Below are 25,262 nucleotides of genomic sequence, written 5' to 3' on the forward strand. Positions count from 1 at the left end.
GCCCCTTTTTTAAAATGGGACATCCTCCGGACGTCCCAAATGCCGGTTTGTAACCGGCCCCTGAATAGTAAACAGCAACACACAGGTATTAAGAATTTTATGCAAAATTCATGTAAGATTTTTAAAACCTACACACACACACACACACACACACACACACACACACACAATTATTTAAATATTTTATGTGATATTACAGAAAATTGTACCTAGTACCTGAAATCAGTACAGCGCGCCTGCACCATATGTGCTATACATGGTTTCCAGCTTACGCGGAAGCCACGTGACAATCTAAACAATGGTGCATGGACCCGTGCGTGCTGTAGCGCTGCCACGTGCATACGCCCCATTCTTTCCTGTGGGGCGCGAGCACACACACATTTTCCTTTACGCGGGGGGGAGTACGGAACGGATCCCCGTGTAAGGAGAGGGCCCACTGTATCTATGGGTCCATGTTTCTACTTCAATGAAGTGTTTTAGAAGTAAAACAATGTCTGTGTGTCAAATGTTTCTTGCACAATGCTTTAGCACAAGACACTCAACAGTTCTTCTGTGAGTGAAAGAACTCAGTGGCACCATGAGAGCCAAACCTATATGATTATCACAAGTTAAATTGTTAACTAAATATATATATAGTCTTACTTTTAAACATTCAGGAAGATATTCAACCATCTCCAGGATAGCACATTTATTTGTAGAAGAGTGGTGAGTAAATGTTGTTACAGACTCTTCCCATCTGAAAAAGGAAGTTAAAGGAGCTCAGAATATTTATTGTTGTTATAATGAATAAGGAAGAGACATATTAGCACATCTTAAGATTTTTTCCCTAAAAAGTGACTTATAAATCAGCTGTAAATTTGCTGCAACTACAGATAAACACTCAATGTGGGCCACAATTTTATAAAATGATAATATCATGGCGGTGACTTCGAGATGAAGTTAGATTTTGTAACCACCTACTGTGAGAAAACAGCACTCAGTAAATGTGAACACGGGGGTGGGATAGAGTGGAAGATATTGCACTCTCTGAACTTGGAAAAGGACAGGTTGCCTCCCTGTAACTGTTTCTTCAAGTGCTCGTCTATGAATTCATACATATGGGTTTACTGCACCTGTGGAGAGAATATTTGGAACCTACTAGAATAGCTAGGTCTGCATTTTGGTGGTAGACCTGACCACACTATATATATTCCCCAGTCCAGCCATTAGGCTAAGTTCCAAAGGATGCCACATAGCAGCATCCTGAAGACCAGGAGGCCGGACACACAATGAGGAGAGGATGGGCAGTTCTATGTGAATTCACAGATGACAACTTGAAGAAACACAGTTACATGTAGGCAACCTGCCCTTCTTCTTCATGAATCACACATAAGGGTAACTAGCAAGCTACTGATACCTGAGGGTGGAGTGTCGTGCCACAATGCAAGGTATGTATGCAAGGAAATGTCAATAGCCGATAAGAAAGAGAGCAAAGAATTATTACCATCACAATGGAGTGGCAAGGAACTGTCATTTGAGAATGGACAGGAGAACTACTCTCCCAAAGGATACATCAGCTCTGGTGCAAGCATCCAGTCTGTAGTGGGAGATGAATGACAGAGGCTAGGACTATGCAGCCACACAGCAAACGTCCTCTATGCTGCAGTTTGAAAGAGATGGCAGCAAGCTAGCATTTCACCAAGGAAAAGGAAAAGTCCACATCATGTAATGACAAGAGAAATTTGAGGATGTGCCGGGTTCGAACCTGAGAGGGGACAATCTGGCAGTAGTTAGGAGGTTCAGAAACTTCTATCACTTATAGGTGATAGAGCATGAGAACTTGGGCTTCTAGATACCTGGACCGTCGGCACCAACCATTGGTATTACCAAGGTTCTGGAAACGGCCTGTGGGTGAGTAGGCCTCCATCGATTTCAAATTCAGCACAATTCAGAGGAACCTTAGCTCTTGGCTAGATTCCAGGTATGGCTTCTCTTCATTGACCATGAGTCCAAGTGACTTCAGTACAGTAAGAGAGTAAGTAATGTGGCTGGTTAGCGTGCATCGGGAGTCTGCAACAAAGAGCTTGTCGTCTATGTATGGGAAGACCACAACTTTCTTTTGTCATAGCCATGCTGCAACTACAGCCATGCACTTTGTGAAGATGCGAGGAGTCATGAAGAGACCAAATGGCAACACTTAAATCAAAATGCCCTTCCTTCCACTGTGAACGATAGGAATCACTGGTGGGAATCTCAAACCCTTATGTGAAAATAGGGATCCTTGAGATCGAGAGTGGCAAACCAGTCATAAGGCTGCAGCAGTGTAAGTATCAATGACAGGCATATCATCCTGAATTTTTTGTGAGCTATGAGAGTATTGACATCTCTGAGGTCCAGAATGGGAAGTACACCACTGACTTTCTTGCTCAAAATGAAGTATCGAGAGAAGAAGTCTCGATGAAACACAGATGAGGGGACTGACTTGATGGCCTCTTTATTTGAGAAGTACGTTGGAAGGGGGAGTTACGTGGAAAACCCCCATGGGGGGAATACTCCTCGAACTCTACGGCGTAACTCCTTTTGACAATGTCAAGGACCCAGGTGCCTGTACTGATTGAGGCCCATACAGATCAGAATTGAGCCAGTCTGTCACTGAAAGACTGTGAGACAGCAGGAAGAGGGTCTGAGTCAAAATCTCTTGTGGGTATCCTGGCCCTTTTATTTTTGAGAATCATTGGAAATTATGGTCAGCCATCTGCCAGAAGAAGGAAAATTGAGAAGGAAAAAATCTTCTAGAATAAGTGGGCTGAAGGTTTGTCATGATCTCGATGGGGACAGTGCCAAAGGTACCTGTGAGTGAGACGAAGAGACATGAGAGGATGATAGCAGGCCATTCTTCCATGCACTCTCATCTTTTGTGCATATTTGAGTTTCATGTCAGTTTCTTTATTAAAGAGACTGGATTCATCTTTGATGCTGAATCTGGCCCAAGCAGAGTGGCCTGACAATAAAAGCCCAGCGTGTCTCCTGAGAGCCACTGAACCAGAAACAACTTTGGCTGACATAACAGGCCAAGATAATTTGTTGTCCTGCCAAGGAATGTGCCTCCGATTGCACTAGGTGTTTATCATCATCGGGCAAACTTGTCAAACAGGGGAAGAGCTTATTCCCACCATACAAGCTGAATAGTTAGTGATTTGGAGACCAAAAGCAGTGGTAGAGTAAAACATTTTGGCAATAAGGTCTAACTTTTGGCCTTCCTTGCCTGATAGTGTAGAGTCAGGCTTTTGAAAAGACTTAGGCTGGAAAGCTTCCACTACCACAGAATTAGGTCACAGATGTTCAAGAAACCATGAGGAGTCCAAAGCCTCATCACACTCACTTTTTTTTTGATCAGTTCAAATCACACCATTGATTTGACACCAAATAGATGTTCAGATTATACTTGCCATGATCGATATCCATGGCAATTTAATCCACTTCACATTCACACTTCATTTAGAACCAATTCAAAATGGCGATTGGAGTCGGCATTTTTTTTAACTGTCAATCAAGTGATGCACATCTGCATCACTGGGACGTATCACAGATCTTGTTCAACAATAAACAGCCATGAATCAATACCAGGGTAGCATCCCCTTTGGCACCCATGAATCCATGCATGCCAGGGAAGAATCTCCCCATGGCACCCATGAATCCATGCATGCCAGGGAAGAATCCCCCCATGGCACCCACGAAGCCATGCAAATGCAAAAGTGTGCAGAAACCGTCAAAGTTTTAAAACAGGAAAAAGATTTTAAAATTACAACATGCACAATTTAAACATACAATGTTAAAAATAATCTAAACCAACCCCCATCGCCCAATAAAACCAGGCCTACATGATTTTAAAAAGCTTGCTTGAATAAAAAATATCTTTGCTGGCAAAAGGTCAGCAGGGAGGGAGCCAGCCTAGCCTCCTGTGGAAGGGCATTCCAGAGTGGGAGCAGCCACTGAGAAGGTTCTCTCTCATGTCGCTTGGGATGGTGGTGGGACCAAGAGAAAGCCATCTCCTGAAGCTAGAAGGTGTTTGTTTTCATTTGTTTCTTGTTCTTGACTCTTCTGTTCCCGTCCTTTCTGCTGTCCTGCTAGTCTACCTCTCCAGTCTCTTTATCTTTTGGCTCTTCTTACTAATTTAAGACTAAATTTCACATTCCTGTTATATACTGTACAGCTTATAAAAGAGAGTTTTACAACCCCAGTTTCCATTACAACCCTGGTTTCTCACAAGATGTGGGCTAGGGGGCTATGAAGTATTTAGATTCAAAATGGGACTTTGGCTTGTTAACGGCTGGTATGCAAAGAGGAGGAAAACATTGGCGGGATACAAACCGCCGCTTTGCGGCGGTTCCCCGCCGACGCTGTTTGCTCCGCGCGGGAGCCGCAGCAGCCAAACTGCGCGGCTCCCGCGCGGAGCAAAAAAGAAGCTCCATTTTGGAGCTTCTTTTTGCGGCGCCTCCATGAAGCCGCGAGGCGCGCTGGCGCATTCACGACATCATAGGCGCCGCGACACGTCTGGACGCTATGCGTCCAGTACGTAAAGATGGGAGCGCCCATGTGGAAGGGGCGCCGCCATCTTGTATGGACACAGTCCGTACTAGACTCAGGGGCGTCTATAAGAGACGCCCCTTTTTTAAAATGGGACGTCCAGAGGACGTCCCAACTGCCGGTTTGTAACCGGCCATTATCTCCAGTACTTATTGTTACAACAGTTTTCATTTTACTTCTCTCAAATTTGGAAATGGTTCTAACTCTCATCCATCTCAAGGGTCCTCCCTATCATGTTTTCTACAAACTCATCTTGATTTTATAATTTGCAACTCTCTCACAAGAATTCATTACACATATCATTTTCTACCCTAAGCTTACCTTTTATGTAAGATGACAGCATTCACAACATCTTTGCGCCCATTGTGTATGGCTTCATGAAGAAAAGATGCTTCAGTTTTATTCAGGAGGATTTTTGCATTATCATCAAGAAGGAGTCTCACTGCTTTTGCATGGCCTTCTCTGGCAGCAAGATGAAGAGCTGTGTTCTTTATTCCACCATCACCAAGAAAGCATAAAATATCATTTCATTAGAATATGAACAAAAACCATAGGTAAATAGTAAATATTACATCTATAGTGTCAATGTCAGAGTTCCCTACTGGTATATCATAAGGAACATCTATTCCTCCATTTAACTGCACACTTTTTTTAAAAAAAAAAGCAACTTAAAGAGAAATTATTTACTTTGTGAAGTCAAAAGCTTTCATGGCCGGAATCCATGGTTTTTGTGGATTTTTTGGTCTATGTGGCCATGTTCTGGAACACAGCTACATAGCCTGAAAAACCCACAAAAAGCTATAGTTATTTAATGTGAAGTCAAAGGCTTTTGTGGCTGCCATCCATAGTTTTTTGGGCTATGTGTACATGTTCTAAAAGAGTTTATTCCTGACATTGCATGAGCATCTGTAGCGGGCATCTTCAGAGAAGGCTGAATGCCAGCCACAGATGTTGGCAAAACATCAGGAATAAACTCTTGTCGAACATGGCTACATAGCCCGAAAAACCCACAAAAAACTGTAGTTATTTACTTTTTTTTGTTAAATAGGTTTTTCTTTTTTCTCCATCTTCTGTCAAAGGTATTCAAACTTTAAAAGGTATCCTGTTTTACCAATATTACTGGAAAGATTAAATCATTTTAAATCAATTTTAATCTAAGTAAACAAGAATTTTAAAGAAGAAATCAAGACACTGGATGGATCAAGGCTTTTATTAGTTAGAATAAATCCACTAAATGTAATTATTTGCATTAGATATTACTATTCAAAGGAATAGCTGTGTTTAGTCTGTGTCAGTATACAAAATACTCTTGTATAATCTTTGAGATTAACTGAGAGAAAGAAGTTTGTAGCATAAGCTTTTGTAGTCTCAATTTACTTATTTAATTTATATACTCTATTTACCCAGCATAGGACACAAAGTGGTGCATGCACACCATCTTATTAACAAAATATAATTTTAAAATTCTTAAAATAAAATTTAAAATACAATTAAACAAACTAATTTAAGGACACAAGTTAAGCAATAATTAAAAGGCATTTTAAACATGCTGGGTGGGGAGACACTACCCCCTTCCTTATTAAAATTTCTATCTACTGACACCAAATGCCTCCTCAAATAAAAATGTCTTCACCTGCCAGCAGAAAGAGAGCAGGAAAGGGAACAACCAGACATCATGTGGAAGGGAGCTCCACAGCCTGGGATCTGCCACAGAGAAGGCTCTCTCTCAAGTCCTCAGCAACCACACCTGCAAAGGTGATGGAACTGAGAGAAAGCCCTTTCCTGCAGATCTTAAGGGACATGCTGGTTCATATAAAGAGATATGATCTTACAAACATTCTAGGCCCAAGCCATGTATGGTTTTAAAGGTCAAAACCAGAACTCTGAAGTATGCTCAGAAATAGATTGGTAACCAATGTAGCTGTTGCAATGAGAGGGGTGTTGCATGATCCCTGTACTTCATCAGATGCAACAATTTGTGTCTCCATTGTGTTAAATAGATCTATTTTGGGGCCAACATTTTAGGAATGGTAAATTGAATTATGTGGGAACAATCATTTTCACACTAAGATACTCTGTCTGCCATGACAACAGCAGTCAAAGAGGTGACAAAACTATATACGTGAGATAAGGAGATTAATTTGATTACAAAAGTAATTGATTTTTTATGCAATTAAAATTCTTTTCAGGAATCTGAATACTATCCATTATGATTGCAATTCATATTTGACTTACTGAACTTTCAGAAAAGAGACAAACAAGAAATCAAATTGAAGATCTCATGGATCTCAATAAATTTATTTATTGGTAACGAAAACATGCACACTACCATTTAGCAAAAACAAATATCTGTCTATTCAACAGCCTATTTGGTGGTTCAATTTAAAAGCCAAATGACATGCTATATAAATGCACCTCCTGTATATTTTAATACACCCAGGAACTGAGGGAGCCCAATGTGGAATAGGTTTAAACCATTGAGAAAGAGCAGAGTAACATTAGGAAATGCACTAACATAATCTATAGTTGTCCCTAAGATTTGTTAATGTGACTATAGACATCAAACAATAAATAGAATCACACATCAGATATATGTAATTTCTATTTCTGTGAAATACTTTTTAATCCATTTTACTGTCATATATAGGACAGAGTTATAGACCCACCAAATATTAAAATTTGACCATGCTGATTCTTGACACCCTGTTTTCTAGTGAAAATTGTCCATAATCCCTACAAATTTACCTTTGTGTAGACCTATGTATTGAACAGTACAAAGAGGATGCTCCATAATGTTTTGCAATATTATAGCTGAATGATATACCTAGACTTACCCCTTCCTCATCCACTTTATCTGTGCATTTCACATTTGTATTCAAAATTATCTGCATTGTCCGAGTATAACCTCCAAAGGCAGCATGATGCAAAGCTGTCCAGCCTTTATAATCACTTTAAGAAAAAGAATCCATATTGAAATTGATCAGAGCAAGATTTCCTATTTTATCAATATACTTGACTAAGAACACCTGCCATGAATGTTGTCATATTCTTAAGGAGGCCACAATAATTTGAACAGAGTTTGGAACTGTCAGTTTCATTGCTAATACATTAACATTAAATCACTCTTAAAAAATAATTCATTACTGTTGTGCCTTTAGGAAAGCTTGATATAATTCATCCATACATATGTTTGCTGGTTGAATCATTGAATGGGACTTGGGATCATCTAGGGTCACTACTATCATGCACTCAATATCTTTGCACATTTGCCAATGAATAAAACAATGTAAATTTGATAATTTTAATCAATGAGGTACTTGTTGGTCAGCAAATTTTCCTTAATGACATAGAATATTACAATGGCAAGGCTATCAAATGAAAATTTCTTCTATTATTTTGGCAAACAAAGAAAGGAGAAAATGCATATACCTACCAAAGGAAAAGGGCACCTTTCTTCAGGAGGAATTGTACCACCTTCTCATGACCATTTTGAGCAGCTAAGTGTAGAGGAGTCATCCCTTTCTTGTCCCCTTCATTCAAGAGCCTGGTATCTTCCATATCTCGTAGGAGCCGAAGACAAGTGTTGATTCGTCCATAGCTATATAAAAGATTATGTGCAAATTACCAAAAAAAAAAAAGCCATCTGGAATGCAAACGGGGATGAGGAGAAGCACAGGCTTACCTAGCAGCAAAATGCAAAGGAGATTTCTTGTCTCTGCTTTTAGAATAGATGGAAACATCCAATTCAAGGAGACTATTGACTGAAAGAGGCACACCTTGTCGGCATGCATAATGTAGGGGAGTGCACCCATCATTGTCTTCATCAGTTACAAGTTCTTTAATATGTTTCATCTGTCACAGACAAAGACAGACTATTAACAATGTTATATGGAAGCTATTTCATTATGTAAGCCATTTTGCATTTAAGCCCAAATCTATTTTGATTTTAAGCCCATGCCTATTTTGATTTCTCTGCTGGGGGCATCATTGTGTTGAAAGGTATACATTTATAAAGAGCCAGTAAAATCTGGATAAATATAAATGAACAAGAATTAGAAAAATATGTTTTACCTACAGCTCTAGTTCTTTGAGATTAACTTTACAACATAAATACCATGTAATACTTAATAAAATGTAATGTTTAAACAGCATTCTTGAATGTCATGAGAAAGTTTCAAATGTGAACAGAGTTCTATAAGCATGTTTTGAAGAAAAAGATAATGGACTTTTTCAAAAAAAAAATCCATACACCGATTATTAACATACATAAATACAAATGGATGGCAGCTTTACCTTCAAAAATTGTTCATTCAGATGTTTTAATCCTCCAGGATGGAGTACTGTTAGGTGCAAAAAGTTACGACCGAGGTGATCTTTTAATTCTACATTTGCCCCTAAAGAAACATAGAGAGAAATAGATGTTTCAAATGAATATTCAAAACTATAATATTAGTAGAGCTAATATTGTTTGTAATGAGTTGTTGTTTTCCTTTCATACCTTTTGAGAGCAACAAATTCACGATTTTCCATGATGCACATGAAGTAGCAAGTAGTAGTGGAGTTCGACCTTCAATATCAACACTATCAATCTTTGCTCCCTGCAATAAAAAAATCCATCAAAATGTATGATTTCTTAAAAATGAGAATGTAGGCAATAAAACCAGAAACTTCATATGTGTTAGCTGCCTGCAAGGATGTTTTCACTTCAGGTGCAATAGTCTATTTTTTTCTCAACAAAAGTGCTTTTCTAAATTGATATCTGCAGCAGTCCTTCAAGCAAATGCACACTGGTTCCTGTTCTGAGCTTACAGGTTTACATTCAAAGATGGCTGTTCAAACATGATATAATATGTTACTCTTCTTGTGCATCCAGCTTACTTAGGATGTTCTGCCAATATAGTTAAGTGTTTTGGCACAGAAACATTGGCAACATTCCAGATATTTGCACTACAAGGTGCCAGTTTTTACACCATAAGATCTTGGAGCTTTGAAGAAAGGCTAGATGAGTAGGTGTGAAAAAGAACCTGTGCAACTCACTTATGGCTGTTTTGTGGAGCTGAGGCAGCAGTGGAGCCCGAGTGACCATACATGGCTGCTGACCAGTGTCTATTGCAGCCCCCAAAAGCACCCATCAGCAGCGGAGTTGGAAGCCAAATATGGTTTGAGCAGCTGCCTGAGTGTCATGCACTAACCCATTCTCAGACCTCATTGGCTGGTCTGCCCAACTAGAGTGAACTGTTTGCAGTTATCACTCAGGTCAGGCAAAACTGTATTTATTTAATTACCTGAGCTGTTCTGTGAGACATTTTTTCCTCAGCTACAGGCATTCACATTGGATGGAAACAACAGTATGGCTTTGCAGCCAGTTGTACTCCTTGTCACCACTTCATGTGATTACTGCATGAAGGGGATCTGGATAACAGCACACACAGATGAGGGCTATATCCTGGGTATTCCTACAGGCACTCTTGCCAGGCAGTTTTTATTTATTCAGTTGAGCTTTTTCAGCATCCAATCTCATGTCCCTCTAAAAGATTATTTTAAAAAAGTAGATGAAAGTTTTTCATTTTTACCACTTGACTATGATTTTAAAATCATAGATATTCTTTTGATCTGTGTTTGTTTCAAAATGAAAAACTGAATAATCCATGCAATGTGATATGTAGCTCTTTTCTATTCATACAATTTGCTACTTTGAACCATTCAACGCTGAATGAAGTGACTAGGAAAGTGTTGGACAGAAATAATCCATTTACATGAACATAACTTTTGTTTTAATGACAACAGCCATTTTGCAGCCAATAAACAGATAAGCCACACATTTTCAAATATTAACCTATCTGTTGTATAAGAGAACTGCAGCAAAAATGAAACACTCTTATACATGTCACTCTGTCCCCCATCATGTATTCTTTCTTCAGGTCCCAGCCTATACTAGCAAAATAATGTTCAGTGTACATTATTCAATATCATCATATGTACCCATAAAGTACATATATTGCTGTGTCAATTTCCTGTATTTACTTAACAGGAAATTAATTATTTTAAGTGTGTCTTTTGTCCATGTTACTATGCAGTCTGACATCAGGGTTAGTGAAATCTTTATTATCACAAGAAATTAAATTAAAATTAAATATTTACCATTGATATCAGATATTCTGCCAGTTCATAGTGATCGAACAATGCAGCCCTATGACAAAAATGAAGACTAAATCAATGTCAACAACAAATTCACAAGAGTTCTTCTAATGACCTGAAAAATCTTATGTTCTGTCAGACTTTGGCCATTACCCCAGGTTTTCCATGTGTAGATGATTCTCTAGCTCTAATAGTGATACTCTGTTTTTATCCATGGTGACAATGAGGAAATCCCACTGAACTGAATATCATTTCAAAAAGTGAAAACTTTGGGATCATGCTGATTGAAACCCAAAGGTTCTTTACTACACTATCAAGTAAAACTGATTCAGCTACAAGAGGGCAACATCCCAAAGATTACGGACTGCATTCTTCCCCACCCTCACCTCCACCCTTGCAGTTCATTGGGAACTATATGCTGCCACAACTGTTTCCTCTTCCAGAAAAATCCTAGCACTTCTAGAAAAATGCAACAGATTTATTATATGTATGTTTCCTAGCAGGACCATGCTAGGCAATTTACCAAGAACTTGAATTTGCAAAGAAACAAGGTGAGCATTCTCTGTACACCAGAGAATCCTTGGGATCTGTGGTAGTCCCCCCCACCATGTATGGGAGAACATATGTGGTTTGTAGGCTACATTTTACCCATCCCACCCTAAATAGTCCAAACATGACTAATGGTTAAGCCAATGCAGATGTTAAGACATTGGAGTGCAATCCTTCCTTCTTCAAATAAATAAACTAGTAATAAAAGGGTTGCGGTTGTTGTGTGCCTTCAAACGATTTCTGACTTATGGCAACTCCAACGTGAACCTATCTTAGAGTAGCCTTGGCAAGATTTGTTCAGAGGGCTTTTTGCTTTTGTCTTCCTCTGAGGCTGGGAGAGTGTGACCCTGGCCTCCAATCATAGTCCAATGCTCAAATAACTACATCTAACTGGCTCCCATAGTAAAAGGGAAAAATTATAAATACAGTGATATTAGGAAGATGTCTGACCTGTGAAGCAACGTTTCCTTATTTCCATCTAAAGCATCAATGATAGGTTCATCGCCTGAATAAGAGGACATCATCAATTTAAGTATTGCAGTAGCTCCTTGGGTAGCAGCAAAGTGAAGAGCTGTGCATTTGTCATTCTATAAATGAGAATATAAAGCACACCAAAAAAAAAAAATCTTACCATCACTTCCAAGTCTATGTCAAAAGCTTTGAAAAATCTGTAGTGGACAGGAATCCTGATTTTATAACTTTAGACTCAGGGGAGGAAAAGGTCAGTTTCCAAATATTGCTTCAAGATTTTTCCATAAGCTTGATTAACATATGGGGCGGGGGGGGGATGAGAAATACGGAGAGGAGGGACAGAATATTACTTTTTGTTCTACTTCGTTCTATTTCTGGATTTCATACTAAATTCATGTATTTCTTGCAGTAATTTTCAAAACTTTCTGGATGAAATCAGTCATGATTTAAAAGTACTTAACTTTGAAAGCTTCATGCCCAATATATTTAAATATTTTCTCAGCTGTTACCTGTTTCATATCAATCTGTGCTCCATATTCAAGGCACATTTTAATCATCTCCAAGTCTCCGCTTTGAACTGCTAAATGAAGAGGAGTACACTTTCCATTATTAGTAAAGTTGATGTGATTTTCAGGGGAATAGCCCAGCTCTTCACCTTAAGAAAGAAAAAGTGAGAGATGGTTATGAGTGCTGAACACAATATTCCAAGGGGCAGAAACAATTAAAATCTTGATCCCCTGATTTTGCAGCACATTTAAAATTGTCATAACAGCTTCTACTGCAATTTCATGATTTATGAAAATATATTTAATGATGACTATAAATAAGGGAGTTATTCAAATACTTGAAAAACTTCCAGGTACTGTACATTGCTCAGCTAATAAAGAAGAAATAAGGTATGTCTTCCCAAGAACTAAACCCAATGAAGCCTAGTGTAAATTCCACATTGGATCATAGTTCTGTGTTATGAGTACATGTTTAAGTTATATTTGGGCTTGCCTGCTCCCATTGATCTGGCTCTTCTTCCAGCACAGCAACAAGGAGATAAGAACCTTCTCTACCATTTTATAATAGAAAGTTTAGTATGCCATGAGAACCCTAGTATGGTTAATCTTCACAATGTCTAGTAAAAAGAAGCCAGGGTTTTTTTATTAACTAATAATAATATAATAATAATAAAAAAAAATTATTTCTATACCGCTATTCCATAAACCAATATCTTTATCACGTGTCTGTCTGCCTTGCAAATGGAGTACAGTGCACCCTTCCCTTATGCAGGGGATCCGTTCCAGACACACACACCCCACATAAGAGAAATACTGTGTATGTTCGAGCCCCAGTAAAAGCAACTGAGCCATTGCCTCTTCTGGCATGCAGCTTTCAGCGTAAACTGAAAGTCATGTATGATGTGGATGCACTGTATATATTGAGATTATTTTCAAATAGTTGGGATTAACCACAATATGTTCAGAGCTGGATGGTAAAGGAAACTGTATTATCTATTATAGAAGGAACAGTCTGCAAACTTCTCAGTACCTTTATGCTGGAAGAAAGTGAAAGAGAATATGTTGTTGTTATGTGGCTTCAAGACCATTCCAACTTATAGTGGCAGTCACCACAGGCTTTTCTTGGCAAGATTTATTCCAAGGAGGTTTGCAATTGATTTCCTCAGGCTCATTCAGGTATCACTTTATAATCTGCCCACATTCCCTGGGGTTTAGTGCCTGGGGCTGCAGGGTCAGGTAGTACAACTGGGCTCCTAAATGCAGCTGCCTTCACCATGTCTGGTCTATTAGGGCAAGGACTGGGTGTATATCAGGTGACACCAAGAGGTTCCCATTAGCTGGAGGCCCAGGGACAATGCTCCTCCCAGTCCAATGGAAACTGTACACCTGCTTATAATGCTACAGCCAAACAGATTAAGTGATTCAGACAAAGGCAGGATTGACCCATAAATATTTTCACAATACGTAAAGACTATAGTAAAATTGCCAGTTCCTTATAAGTAACAATGCCTAAGTGAGAGCTGCTCTGATTTTGATAAATATTAATGGATAGTGTACCTACCCCTTTTTATAAGAATCTCCATGCATGTTTTTGCACCAGAGAATGCAGCTGCGTGGACTGGCATACAGCCTATACTGTTGGCTTTACATATTTTACCACCATTTTCTATCTGCAAAAAAAGATAGTTAGGCAACTACTGTCAAATGTTTTGCAAGAAACACGAAAATCATTGTGTCAAAGGGGACACTCCAGAAAATGGTAAGCCTTTGCTTATTGATTTCAAAAGCATCTTTTTACATCTATAATTTTATCTCAGCTGGGGCTATCGAGATACTAGGTGATATCCAATTAATTGCTTCTGCTGATGCAGTGACTTCTATCAGCCAAATGGTGAACTGATCATTCCCTCTACCTCTGTAGCTGTCAAAATATTATCCAGAGGATTGGATGAGCCTCTAGAGCAGTGATATCTGGAAAGTATCTGGAAAGCCACAAGTTCTTTACCTTCATATAGAGTTATGATTTAGCCATTACAGTCCTCAGTACACATTTTGCACAATCCTGCTCCCTTCTTTTTCAAAAGTAATTAAAAAGAATCTGGAGCTATGCAGTCCCCAGGATATGTGAAAGGTCCTAATGGACCTGAAGTTTATAAAACTTCAGATGCTACATAAAAAAATGAGAAAATTCTTACTGACAATTGACAGGAATCAGAAAGGAAAGAAGAACTTATTGAGTGCTTTGTCACAGGTTCATCAGGACAAACGTGTTAATAGCACCTTTGAAAAGAACAACAAAGTTTCTAATTTTGTGAAAATTTCCATAATATTCATAATAGGCTTCTTGTAGACATATATAGTGAATAAGAGTGCACACATCTTGCTATATAAAAATATGAAAAGGCAGATAAAAATATTGACAGGTAAATAGAAACACACTGACAAAAGTAAAATTATGATACATACCAGAAGTCTGAGTGCTTCAGAATTATCTTTGTAACATGCTACTAATATAGGTGTGTTTCCACCCTCTCCTTCCAGGTTTACATCTGTAGAGCTGTGTTCAAGGAAAATCTAAAAATTAAAATAAAATTTGTAAATTCAACCCTTTAGTGACATCATTGCTATATCAATTTTAGGATAAATAAATTGCAGGAGTAAGGTACATGAGTCTCCTGTTGCTTAAGAGTAACAGTCATCAGACAACCCACATAACAACCACTTTCTCTCTCCATAGGTAACTACAGGACAATAGACTGAACACATGGTTTCTGACCTGGGCAGAGGATCCAGGACACAGCTTTAAATGCACTGTCTAGCTAGCGTATAAATGACCACTGAAGTCTGCTGTTGGAAGCTCCCATACAGGTAATCAGCACATTGTATTGCTTCTTCCTAAAGACTGTGAACTTTAGAAAGGCCTTTTCTCATGAACTGAATGCAACTTTCTTAAGACTTGCAGGATCCTTAAGCCAAAATCATTCCTGTCTTGTCTATATTCAGTTTGTGTGCACAATTCTTTAAATGTTGTTTCCAGTTAAAGACTATGACTGTTCTATGGTTATGGGGGAAAAGACTGGTCACCAATATATTGAACTCAGAGTTGGTGCAGGAAGAATGGGTTTTTTAAGTGTCTGCAAACATGTGGCAGGGGACTGTAGAAGTAGCCCTCTGACTAACTACACTATAATTGCATATCAACCAGACCACGACTATAAATGGTGTGCTGCAGTGATTTGAGTGTTGGACCTGGACTCTGATTCCCCACTTGGCCATGAAAACCCACTGAGTGACTTTGGCCAACTCAGACACTCTCAGCCCCAGATGCCATGACAGGGTTGCCATAAGTCAGAAGCAACTTGAAGGCAAAAACAACAAAGGGGCTATAGTGATTTTTGTTTTTTTTTCTGGACTTTCGTGGGCAGCACTCACCCATTTTTTCAAAAAAGGAAGCAACCAAAAGATGATTTCTATTTTGGATCTAAGGCCTGGAAGGACACAAAATAGGCTTTAGATGGCTAATCACACTGTCTTCTGGGTACATAACTGGTTATGTTTTGGCATGGTAACACACACTGGAGTCCCTGGCTTGCCATCTGCAGCTTCCCTCTGTAGGGAAGTCTTCTTCCAACAAATGTAGACTTCTTCCAACAAATTGCCATTCTGAGACCTATACTGTTAATCATCCACAGTCTTCAATGTAATTTATAGGTCATCTAACTTTTGATCATTCTCTGTGCTGTGGCTTTAAACAACAGCCTGATAGAAGATAGATGGAATTTATTTTCTTGCTTCAGGCTTAAGCTGCTACTTTCCATTGATTAAAAAGCTGCTCTAAAACCAGCACTCTTAAAACAGTTAAACAGTTGGCATTGCTACTTACATTCTATTTAGATTGGTAGCCAAAGATGTAGCGTTCCTTATTTATGATACAGCACATCTTACAGTACACTTTATATTTTATTAAATCCAGACTTCATTATTTCAGTCACCAATATATCAGCAGATTTCAATTCTGAGACTGTTTTAATAATCATTCGTTCATACACACAGAAGCTTCCAGTTTAGCTTTACCTTAACTAACTCATTGTAAAGGGACTGCACAGCCAAGTGAAGTGGAGCCATCATATTAGAATTCAAAATGTTTGGATTAGCCCCTCTACCAAGAAGTAATTTAACACTTTCAGTCTGGTTCTTTTTTGTGGCCCAGTGTAGTGGTGTATTTCCAGATGAGTCAGTCACATTTAATGCTAGGTCAAGAAGCAGGGGAAAAAGCAGAAGTTAGGCTTCAGTTGTATTTCACATACAATTATAGAAGTTAACAATATTTTTATTTTGTTAAAAAGCCTACAAATGTAGTTGTTAATTTAATAAAATAATGAAATGTTTCTCACAATAGACTATTTATGTATTATTTGGACTCTGTATTTAAACCATCAAATGTAAATGTATGTGTTTGACAAACTCTCAAAAAAACAAGACCTGTTTTCCCTTCTTATCTATAGTTGTGAATACACTGCAATAATTTATTAGGCCTTGGATTTACTGATATTCTGCTTCCACAGTATGATATAAAGGCATGCTTTGTAAAATAGGACATATCCATATGCATATATATATGTTAAATAGGATAACAGTTTTTTAAATGCAAAATTTAAACACAGATGCTTTCCTAGGGAACATGTAATTCTTTGAAACCCATTTTCTTTATCCCTCACCACAACAGAGACCATCTCCAAGTGTCTAATAGCCTAGTCAAACATGACAATGAAACATGGTTGATAGCTGAAGTGTATTGTGCTTGATCGCATGCCAAAGAGAGTATTCATCTAAGGCTTAGTTTTCAGTATCCACATGTCATTGAACTTTTCAGAAGTAGATCAGTAATAGCATGGGAAAGTATCTGCAGAAAATGGAAAGCCTGTTGAAAATTACCTGTAAGCAACTTATATTTGATGGCCAGTAGAAATATTAAAGAAATTAAATATTAAATTAAAATATTTAACATTTTAAAATATTAAATATTAAATAAAAGAAATTTAAGTATTAAAGGGCTTGTGATGGCTTAGTGCTTAATATGCCAGTTCTGACAACTGGAAGATTGGAAGCTTGGCAGGTCAAGGCCCAAGTGCCACATGATGGGGCCGCTCCCATCACTAGTCCCAGCTTCTGCCAACCCAGTAGTTGGAAAGCATGCAAATGCAAATAGATAAACAGGTACCACTTCAGTGGGAAGGTAACAGTACTCGATGCAGTCATGCTGGCCACATGACCACCAGAGCAGTTCTTGGACAACGCTGGCTCTTCATCTTAGTAACAGAGATGAGCACGGTTACGACTAGACACTCATGTCAAGGGACTACATTTACCTTTACTTTTTAGAAATATTATTACGGTACATATAATCATGTATATGAGTACTTTCACAGGCAGAAGTACTCAATGTTGGTTGTCCTTTGATAAGAGAGAATATTGACATACTTTTGTAACATTTGTTTTATTTATAACTATACAAATACAAAAGGGAAGGAAGCACTTTGCATATGTCATTAAAGGGCAGCAGTTTCCTCACCCAAATCATTTCCAGACAGGGATACTCTATAAGTTGCTTCAGTCAAATTTTAGCTCTCATCATATACTTTTCACTCTTTTTCTATTAAAACTGCAGTTTCTTCGAGGACATGAGAAAACACACATGCATACAGACATGAACACTTTTTTTTGCTTAGCTGAAGAGAGTGGGAGGGGTGTCGCCAACCTGAAGCCAGGGCTGGGGAGTAGGAGTAAGGTAAAGGAGTAAGAGGTTTTTAAAGGAGTAGGAATAGGAATAAGAAGTAACAAAATATATTTGTTACTCCTTATTCCTATTATTATATTGTATATGCAAATACCAAAAAAACAATTTTATTATACTACAATGGGGAAGGGACTGGGAGGCAAAGAGAGCCACTTACACACACACACACACACACACACACACACCTGCCTTGCAAGGCAACCAGGGCTTCTCTTCAGGGCTGGGCAGTAAGAGTAGGAATAAGGAGTAAGAAATAAAGGAATAAGTGGTTTTTACAGAAGTAGGAGTAGGAGTAACATTAAGAAAAAAAATCTTACTCTGGAGTACAACAAGGAGTAACCTCAAAATCACCACTATTCTCCAGTCATGCCTGAAGCCTTGATGGCTTTCTGATTCAAAATCATTCAAGAGGTTTCCAGTATTTGCTCAGATGATATGTCTGAGCTATCAATAACCTTCTTCCTAATGGAAAAAACTATATAACACTGGGCACATTAAATTGAATCTGACCAGTTACATAGAACTTGGGCAATAGTGAGAATGCCATCCTTTAAATGAAACTTTATTACAAATATCATATGTAAGAGCAAATTACACTCGGTCCTTCACATTCACAAGGATTAAAGGGGCAAGACCCCCACAAATGTGGAAAAAGTACAAATAACTGCCACCTACCCCCACAGCAGCCAGTTAAAGGGAGGAGTGGGCAGGAGAAGAGGGGCAGGTTTATGCGTGCTCCTCTTTTTCTCTTTCCCTTCCATCCCTTTAACTAGCTCCCTGTCCCTTTCCTATGCAGATGTGTGCCTGCCTTGCCCAGGCACCAATCTGCCTGGGAAAGAGGCTTGGAGGGATGGCTCCATTCCCTCCCCTTTCCCAGGCAGATCAGTGCCTGCCTTACTCAGGTAACCATCCCCTGCCCCCCCCCCCCCCGGAAAAAGGGCAGGGTTGGTGCTGACACCCTTCTTGGCTTCTCCCTCTTCCTGGGACTTTTCCTCCAAAGGAGAAGATGAGGAGGAGTGCACGTGCACTCAGCCTTGATCTCACAAATAATCAAAACTGCAAGTAACAAGGCTGCAAACATGTATATAAAACAAAACCAAAGCACAATCTGTGTACATAGTGACGAGTCCTGCAAGCCAAATCAGAGCTTGGGAAATTACTTTTGAGGACTACAATGACCAGAACCCCCTCCCAGCATAACCTAGTTATCTTGAATTCTGGGAGTTATAGTCCAAAACATAGTATTTCCAAGAGCTGCTTATCATGAATTGAAGAGGTCAGTGGTATTAAAAATGGTAATCTGTGAGTCTGCCGGTCCACAGTGAGTTTCCAGGACTCAATAGATACAAATGTGGTACTGGTCCCTGATACATTGGGGAAAGTAACCCTGCTGGTCCATGACATCAGACAATCGCTGGAATAGGTGCTTGGACCATTTCTAATGGTATAGTTCTGTCAGGATTTACCCAATCTCAGAGAATGTCAAATGGGATCTCCTCAGTAGGTTATTCTGGTAAGTATAAGAATCAGAAGCACTTGACAATTCCTAGTAGGCATTCTGCAATATAGCAAGAGGTATAGCATGTACATTTCTATACCATTTATCAGTGAAATCAACACTCTCTATGAAATTTACAACCTGTAAACTAATTGCCACTAACAAGCTGGGTATTCATTTTACCAGCCTACGAAAGGATGTAAGGGTGAGTCAACCTTGGAGCCCCTGGGATCAAACTCACAACCTTGTGGCTGCAGTACAAGCATTTTATCACTGTGCTACCAGGACTCCCTGGTGATGCATATTAGCTATGCACCATGTTTCCTACGTAGATTCTGCTAAATTCAGGGAGCTACACATCTCTTGCACTATCCTTAGTCTGATCCTATCTCAACAAACCATCCACAGTCATCCTCAAGCTCTAAGGAACACAATGGAGGATGACAGAAACCACCACTAGAAACTGATGGGCTTGCTTCACAACATGGGACACCTCCCCCAAACTCTGTCTTTGAATAACAGATATGACCTTAACGCTTCCAGGTGGAGCAGTAGATAAAATTCCAACAATCCTCAGCCTGATTGATTGTAACTCCTAAACTTTCCAGCTGTCTTCTGAACAGCTTATTTGCTTGTTCCACCAGTGTATATTCACATTTTCCTTTGCTTATTGGACAGCTCCTTTTGCTTCCAAGACCACTGATTCCTCTTGTGGTGGGTATAGGATAATCTCATATGTAATATTAAACCATGTCTTTATGTTCTTTATGTTCATATACTTCCTTTTACCCTCCTCATCTCTTTTCAGACTAATATACTAACTTGTTTGTTACATCCTTACTATGCAAACTATCAGTGGTATGAACTGTTGTTTTCATAGATCAGACATAACAGCAAGTTATGATTTATTGTAATCCCTGAGGTCAGGGCAAAAACTGGTATTCAAATCTGGGATGAGGAGAATGAGCAAGCAATCCATAGGATGACCAAAGCAAAGTTTGCTATTACACGCAAACAAATCTATCTTTACTTCATGTGACACAACTAATTTTCTTGAAGCACAAAATATTTTAATGAAATTCTTATATGTCTGTGTGTGCAAATATATATATAGACGTATTAATTTGTCACCTTCATTTGAAGAATCTATAATCATCTGCATTAGCTCAAGTTGACCACGTCCTGCCGCATGATGCAGTGGAGTCGCATTTAGATCATCCAGTTTCTTAAGTCCCTCACGATTCTTCTTAATGAAGCTTCGTAGCCTGCAGGTACTTCCATCTGAGATTACCTAATTTGGGATTTTAAAAATTGCATGGTTTTTGTTTTTTATTTAAAAAGAGAATCTAGGAACCTCAAATGCTACCAACCAACTAGTAATATATTGTTTCCTCCTTATTTTAACTACACTCAGCACATAATTTCCACATAACTTTATGACTCACAATCCAGTCAGAGCGATTAAGAATATAAAAGAGAGCTCTGCTGGAGTAGATCAAAGGTTTATCCAGTCCTTCATTTTGTTCTGGATTCATTCTAATCTAGGCTCAGGCTATGTTCATACTGAGACAGAAAAATCTTTGCTCTCCTTGGTGATGGATGTACAACTAGGAAATGGACAAGGGAAGTCGATCCATGTTGGATTTGCTTGCATTTGATGGCATCAATTTATAGAATTCTAGTCTTCTAAGAAGGTGACTTGAAGGAACTTTTTTACTGAAGTTATGTTGCATTCAGTTTAGCATTTTCAGAATGGGATGCCATAGCAGAGAAGGCCATAGCTTGGTCTTGTAGCTATTGTTCCCAATAGCTTAATAGTATCCCCTATGATTTTTAACTTCTACCAGAAGGTACCAGGAGAAGTCATGAAGAGTTTTAATAACAACAACAATAATAATAATAATAATTATTATTATTATTATCCCACCCCTCTGCGCATTGTAATCAGGGCAGCTTACAGCATTAAAATATACAATCCATATCCCCCAATCCCACCCCGCTTAAAATGCAATTAAACAATTTACAATATAAAACATAATTTAAAATAATATTCAACAAAATAGCAGTGAGTACAGCAAAAGATCAGGTCCACCAGTTAGAAGTTCTTTTTAGTGGCCGGGTATCTATTCGAAAAAGGCCTGCTGGAAGAGATCCATCTTAATAGCTTTTTAAAACTGTTTAAGGTGGTTATATGACGGATCTCATATAATGGTGTTTTGGGGTGATACTGCTATGCTAGGGATAAATTCAACTCTCTCTTTTTTAATACTTCCCCTATCCACTCCCCCAGAAAAACAAAAGGGGAGGGGAGAGAATATTGCCTTTAGAGTCTCCAGAAGGTATGGTTTTCCTCTGAAATAACCTGTCCACCCTATTATTTTTTTAAAAAACAGAATTCTCTTGTAAACACTCTTTTTGCAGAAGGGGCTGATATAGCCTATGGCAGATTCAGAATGGCAGAAAGTGCCCACGTGAAACCTTAGAGGATGCCCAAGTGTTTTGTAGAACCTGACTGTGAAAGGCCCTCCTAAAGAAGATTAGGTTTGCTCTGTTCCTACTTAGTTTCAGATGTACAGCATTGTTTCGCTAGCAATCAGGCTTTTCAAATTCTTTTAGCCTATTCTTAAAATGTTGGCTTTATTTATTTATTGTTCATTTTTACTTTGTTGTAAGTTTTAATTTAATTCTATGTAACCGGGCCATGTTTATAATAAACCATATGCCTATGGAAAACCAACAAACAGGAAATGAATGCCTCTACCAGCTAATGAAAGCCTTGTCCTACATAAATGTCCAACCTCCTTCCAAATTCATGCATGTTGGAAACTATCACGGCACCTTCTGGGGATGATTTCCACACTGTTCCCTGTGCTTTGTACTTTCTTTTATTTGCCTCAGATAAAATGAATTGCATTTGTTTGAATTATCTTTAACCAATTGGCCAACTGCTGTTTTTGTTGCTTGAGTACATGAAGAAAATTTTATTTCAAAACCCCTGGATACTGATTTCAGAGATTTTATATTCTCTGCAGAATTTGTATCAGCTCAATTGCTTGAATCATATTACCTCTACAAGCATCATACAGTGGTGCTTTGCCATTCTACATTAAAAGTGGTTTTCTAAAAATCAACAGACAGCACCAAAGTAGATGGCTGTTATCTCTGGAGCAACTATATGGCAATATAACAATGTTAAAGGAGATATATATACACACACACACACACACACACACACACACACACACCCAAAGTTTTTAATAGAGGGGTGAGAATTGTTTGGATCACCAGATGTTGTTGAATTGCAGCTCCCAGCATTCCTCACCATTGCCTATGATAGCTAGAGCTGATGGGAGTTGAAATTCAAGAACATTTGGAGGAGTAGCTAGTTACCACCTGCTTCTAAGACCTATTTAAAAATTCTGATCAAGGCTACTAAGATATTTGTATTTACCTTATTTACCATTATCAACAACTATTGAAAAACATTCAGAAAAACATTCCATCAAAATACAGTGGTACCTCGGGATACGAATTACCCAGCTTACGAATTTTTCGGGATACGAATAAATCCCATAGGGATTTATTGTTTCGGGTTACGAACGTTTTTTCGGGTTACGAAAAAACGGCGGCGCTGTTTTAAATGGAGCCGCGGCGGAGCCGCGGCTTTTTTTCCCATTAGCGCCTATGGCAATTCGGGTTACGAAGGTTTTTCGGGTTACGAAATTAGCCGCGGAACGAATTAATTTCGTAACCCGAGGGAGCACTGTATAAACATTTAGCTATGAGCAGACACCTATAAACAAACAAATACCACACTATCTTAAACTTCCTAACAGTTATTGTTCTAATCATGTCTAATCCTCACTATGGTTCCTAGCTATTCAGTTCTGTTATTACAATATAAAAGAATATTCATACCATATTTTAACCTATTCCACATTCTCCCATATGTACATCTCTCGGATAATTCAGGTCTGTTTTCTCCAATTTATCTATATATCGGATTTATTTTCTAAATTTTCAATCCTTCATTATTCATCACCTATTCTTTCTTTAACACACAGCAGGCTAATAAGATTTTTAAACTGATTAGGATAACAGCATAGCGGCTGTTAGCTGCAAATCACAGGAAATCACTAGATTAGCTATTATAAGTTATATGGGCTAACATTTCAGAAGCAGTTTAAACCATATGAAACAAGCAAACCTTTTGAATGTGCTTCCCTAAATGGCTGCATGGGCTGAGCACAAACACTAATAATAATTATCATTCCCATACCCTTTCAGAAGACATATTAAGACAAAAAATACATTTTTCAGAATGCATGTGAAGCAAGACCAAACGCAATGTAGACTCTTGGTTTTAAATCACAGAAGTAAGTAACAAACTAATTTGATTCATGCAAAGTTTTTAAGACATTATTTTTTAGCATCCTAACCATCTAGATTGAGATATTTAGGCGGGATACAGACAGGCAAAAAGGGGTGTGTTCATGACGTCATGAAGGTATAGCCTTCAGACGGCCCTTACCTGAATGCCGCCATGAACACGCCGCCCACACGCCCCAAGCGGGAAGAAGCGGCATTAAAAAGGTGCTGCTTTTCCCCGCTTCTTTTCGTCTGTAAGCTGCTGCACCGGTACACCAGAATTGCTACGCCACTAATTTAAGTTGCCCATTTAAAAGCTCCGTGTCTGCTGCATCGCATAATGAGTTGGGGTCCTGGAACATGTGCAGTTTGCAGTCAGGCTTTAATTGCAGCGTCAGCTGCCATGCAGGTGTGGAAGCAGTGCATTTTAAGACTCGTAACCCTAACCCTAACCCTAACCCTAGAGCTGCATGTACGCATGCGCTGCTAGAATCGTGGAAAGTTTGGAATTTAAAGTGCACCCCTACACACATTCTTGCGCCATTTTCACCTAACAATAAAAAAACGCTAAAACTTTAAATATTTACATATGTACAAGGGAGGTGATGGGGGATGGCAGGGGGACAGCGGTGGCAGCGGCGACAGCTGTGGCTGTGCATTGCAGATTCAGCAAGAGCGCGGGGACCAAAGGAGAGGAGGCGTCCAGGATGCTGGTGACATAGTCTATTTCTCACACACACACACACCCCTCTTTTATTGCTCCAAAATGATCCCCCTCCTGATCTTCCAGGGAGCCCCAATATATTCTTCATCTCTTGGAAGTCAACTTTGAAATGCTGAAATGCCATAGCATTGACCCAGGAGAGTTAAAGCGGTCTCAATCCGCATCCTTCCCGCAGACAGGCGGCGGGGCCCCTCACCTTAAAGACATCCTGGGAGGCGATGGAGGCAGCGTCGGCGTCGCAGACGACCCCTTCGTAGGAGGCCTGCTGCTTCTTTTCCCCGGACTGGAACCACTTCAGCACCGCGCGCTTCATGGCTGGCACCCGCGCAGCTCTTCCGAGGGGCAAAGCCTAGGCAAGAAGGAAGGAGCCACACAGTCAAGAAGAAGAAAGAAAGAAAGAAAGAAAGAAAGAGGAGGCTCGAGTGCCACCCAGTCCCCTTCCCTCCCTCTTGGCCCTCCTTAATCCCGTGGCGTCCAGGAGTCTGCCTCTCCAGAGTTGCCCAACTCCTCTCCTCCAGGTGTTTTGGACTTCAACTCCCAGGAGCCCCAGACAGTGGAGCCAAGAGCCAGGAATTCTGGGAGCCGAAGTCCAAAAGGGCGGGAGGGATAATAGGGAGGAGGTGAGGGGCAGGGCAGCCAATGCCT

At 39.3% G+C, this 25,262-nt stretch overlaps 1 protein-coding gene across 1 annotated transcript in view; it reads right to left on the reverse strand.

Moving 5' to 3' along the window:
- Positions 1–24,930, reverse strand: part of TRPA1 (transient receptor potential cation channel subfamily A member 1) — a 64,567-nt gene extending 39,637 nt beyond the window's left edge. Inside the window, 15 exon segments of the mRNA XM_042464448.1 lie at positions 643–736; positions 4,888–5,054; positions 7,401–7,515; positions 8,000–8,164; positions 8,249–8,418; positions 8,860–8,960; positions 9,065–9,164; positions 10,708–10,756; positions 11,704–11,840; positions 12,234–12,379; positions 13,792–13,900; positions 14,697–14,804; positions 16,305–16,480; positions 20,657–20,816; positions 24,814–24,930. Of these exon segments, the coding sequence (XP_042320382.1) occupies positions 643–736; positions 4,888–5,054; positions 7,401–7,515; positions 8,000–8,164; positions 8,249–8,418; positions 8,860–8,960; positions 9,065–9,164; positions 10,708–10,756; positions 11,704–11,840; positions 12,234–12,379; positions 13,792–13,900; positions 14,697–14,804; positions 16,305–16,480; positions 20,657–20,816; positions 24,814–24,930 (1,914 nt within the window).
- Positions 24,931–25,262: the final 332 nt, after the last annotated feature.

The sequence above is a fragment of the Sceloporus undulatus genome, chromosome 4 (genome assembly GCF_019175285.1).
Source record: "Sceloporus undulatus isolate JIND9_A2432 ecotype Alabama chromosome 4, SceUnd_v1.1, whole genome shotgun sequence".
NCBI classification, from domain to species: Eukaryota; Metazoa; Chordata; class Lepidosauria; order Squamata; family Phrynosomatidae; genus Sceloporus; species Sceloporus undulatus.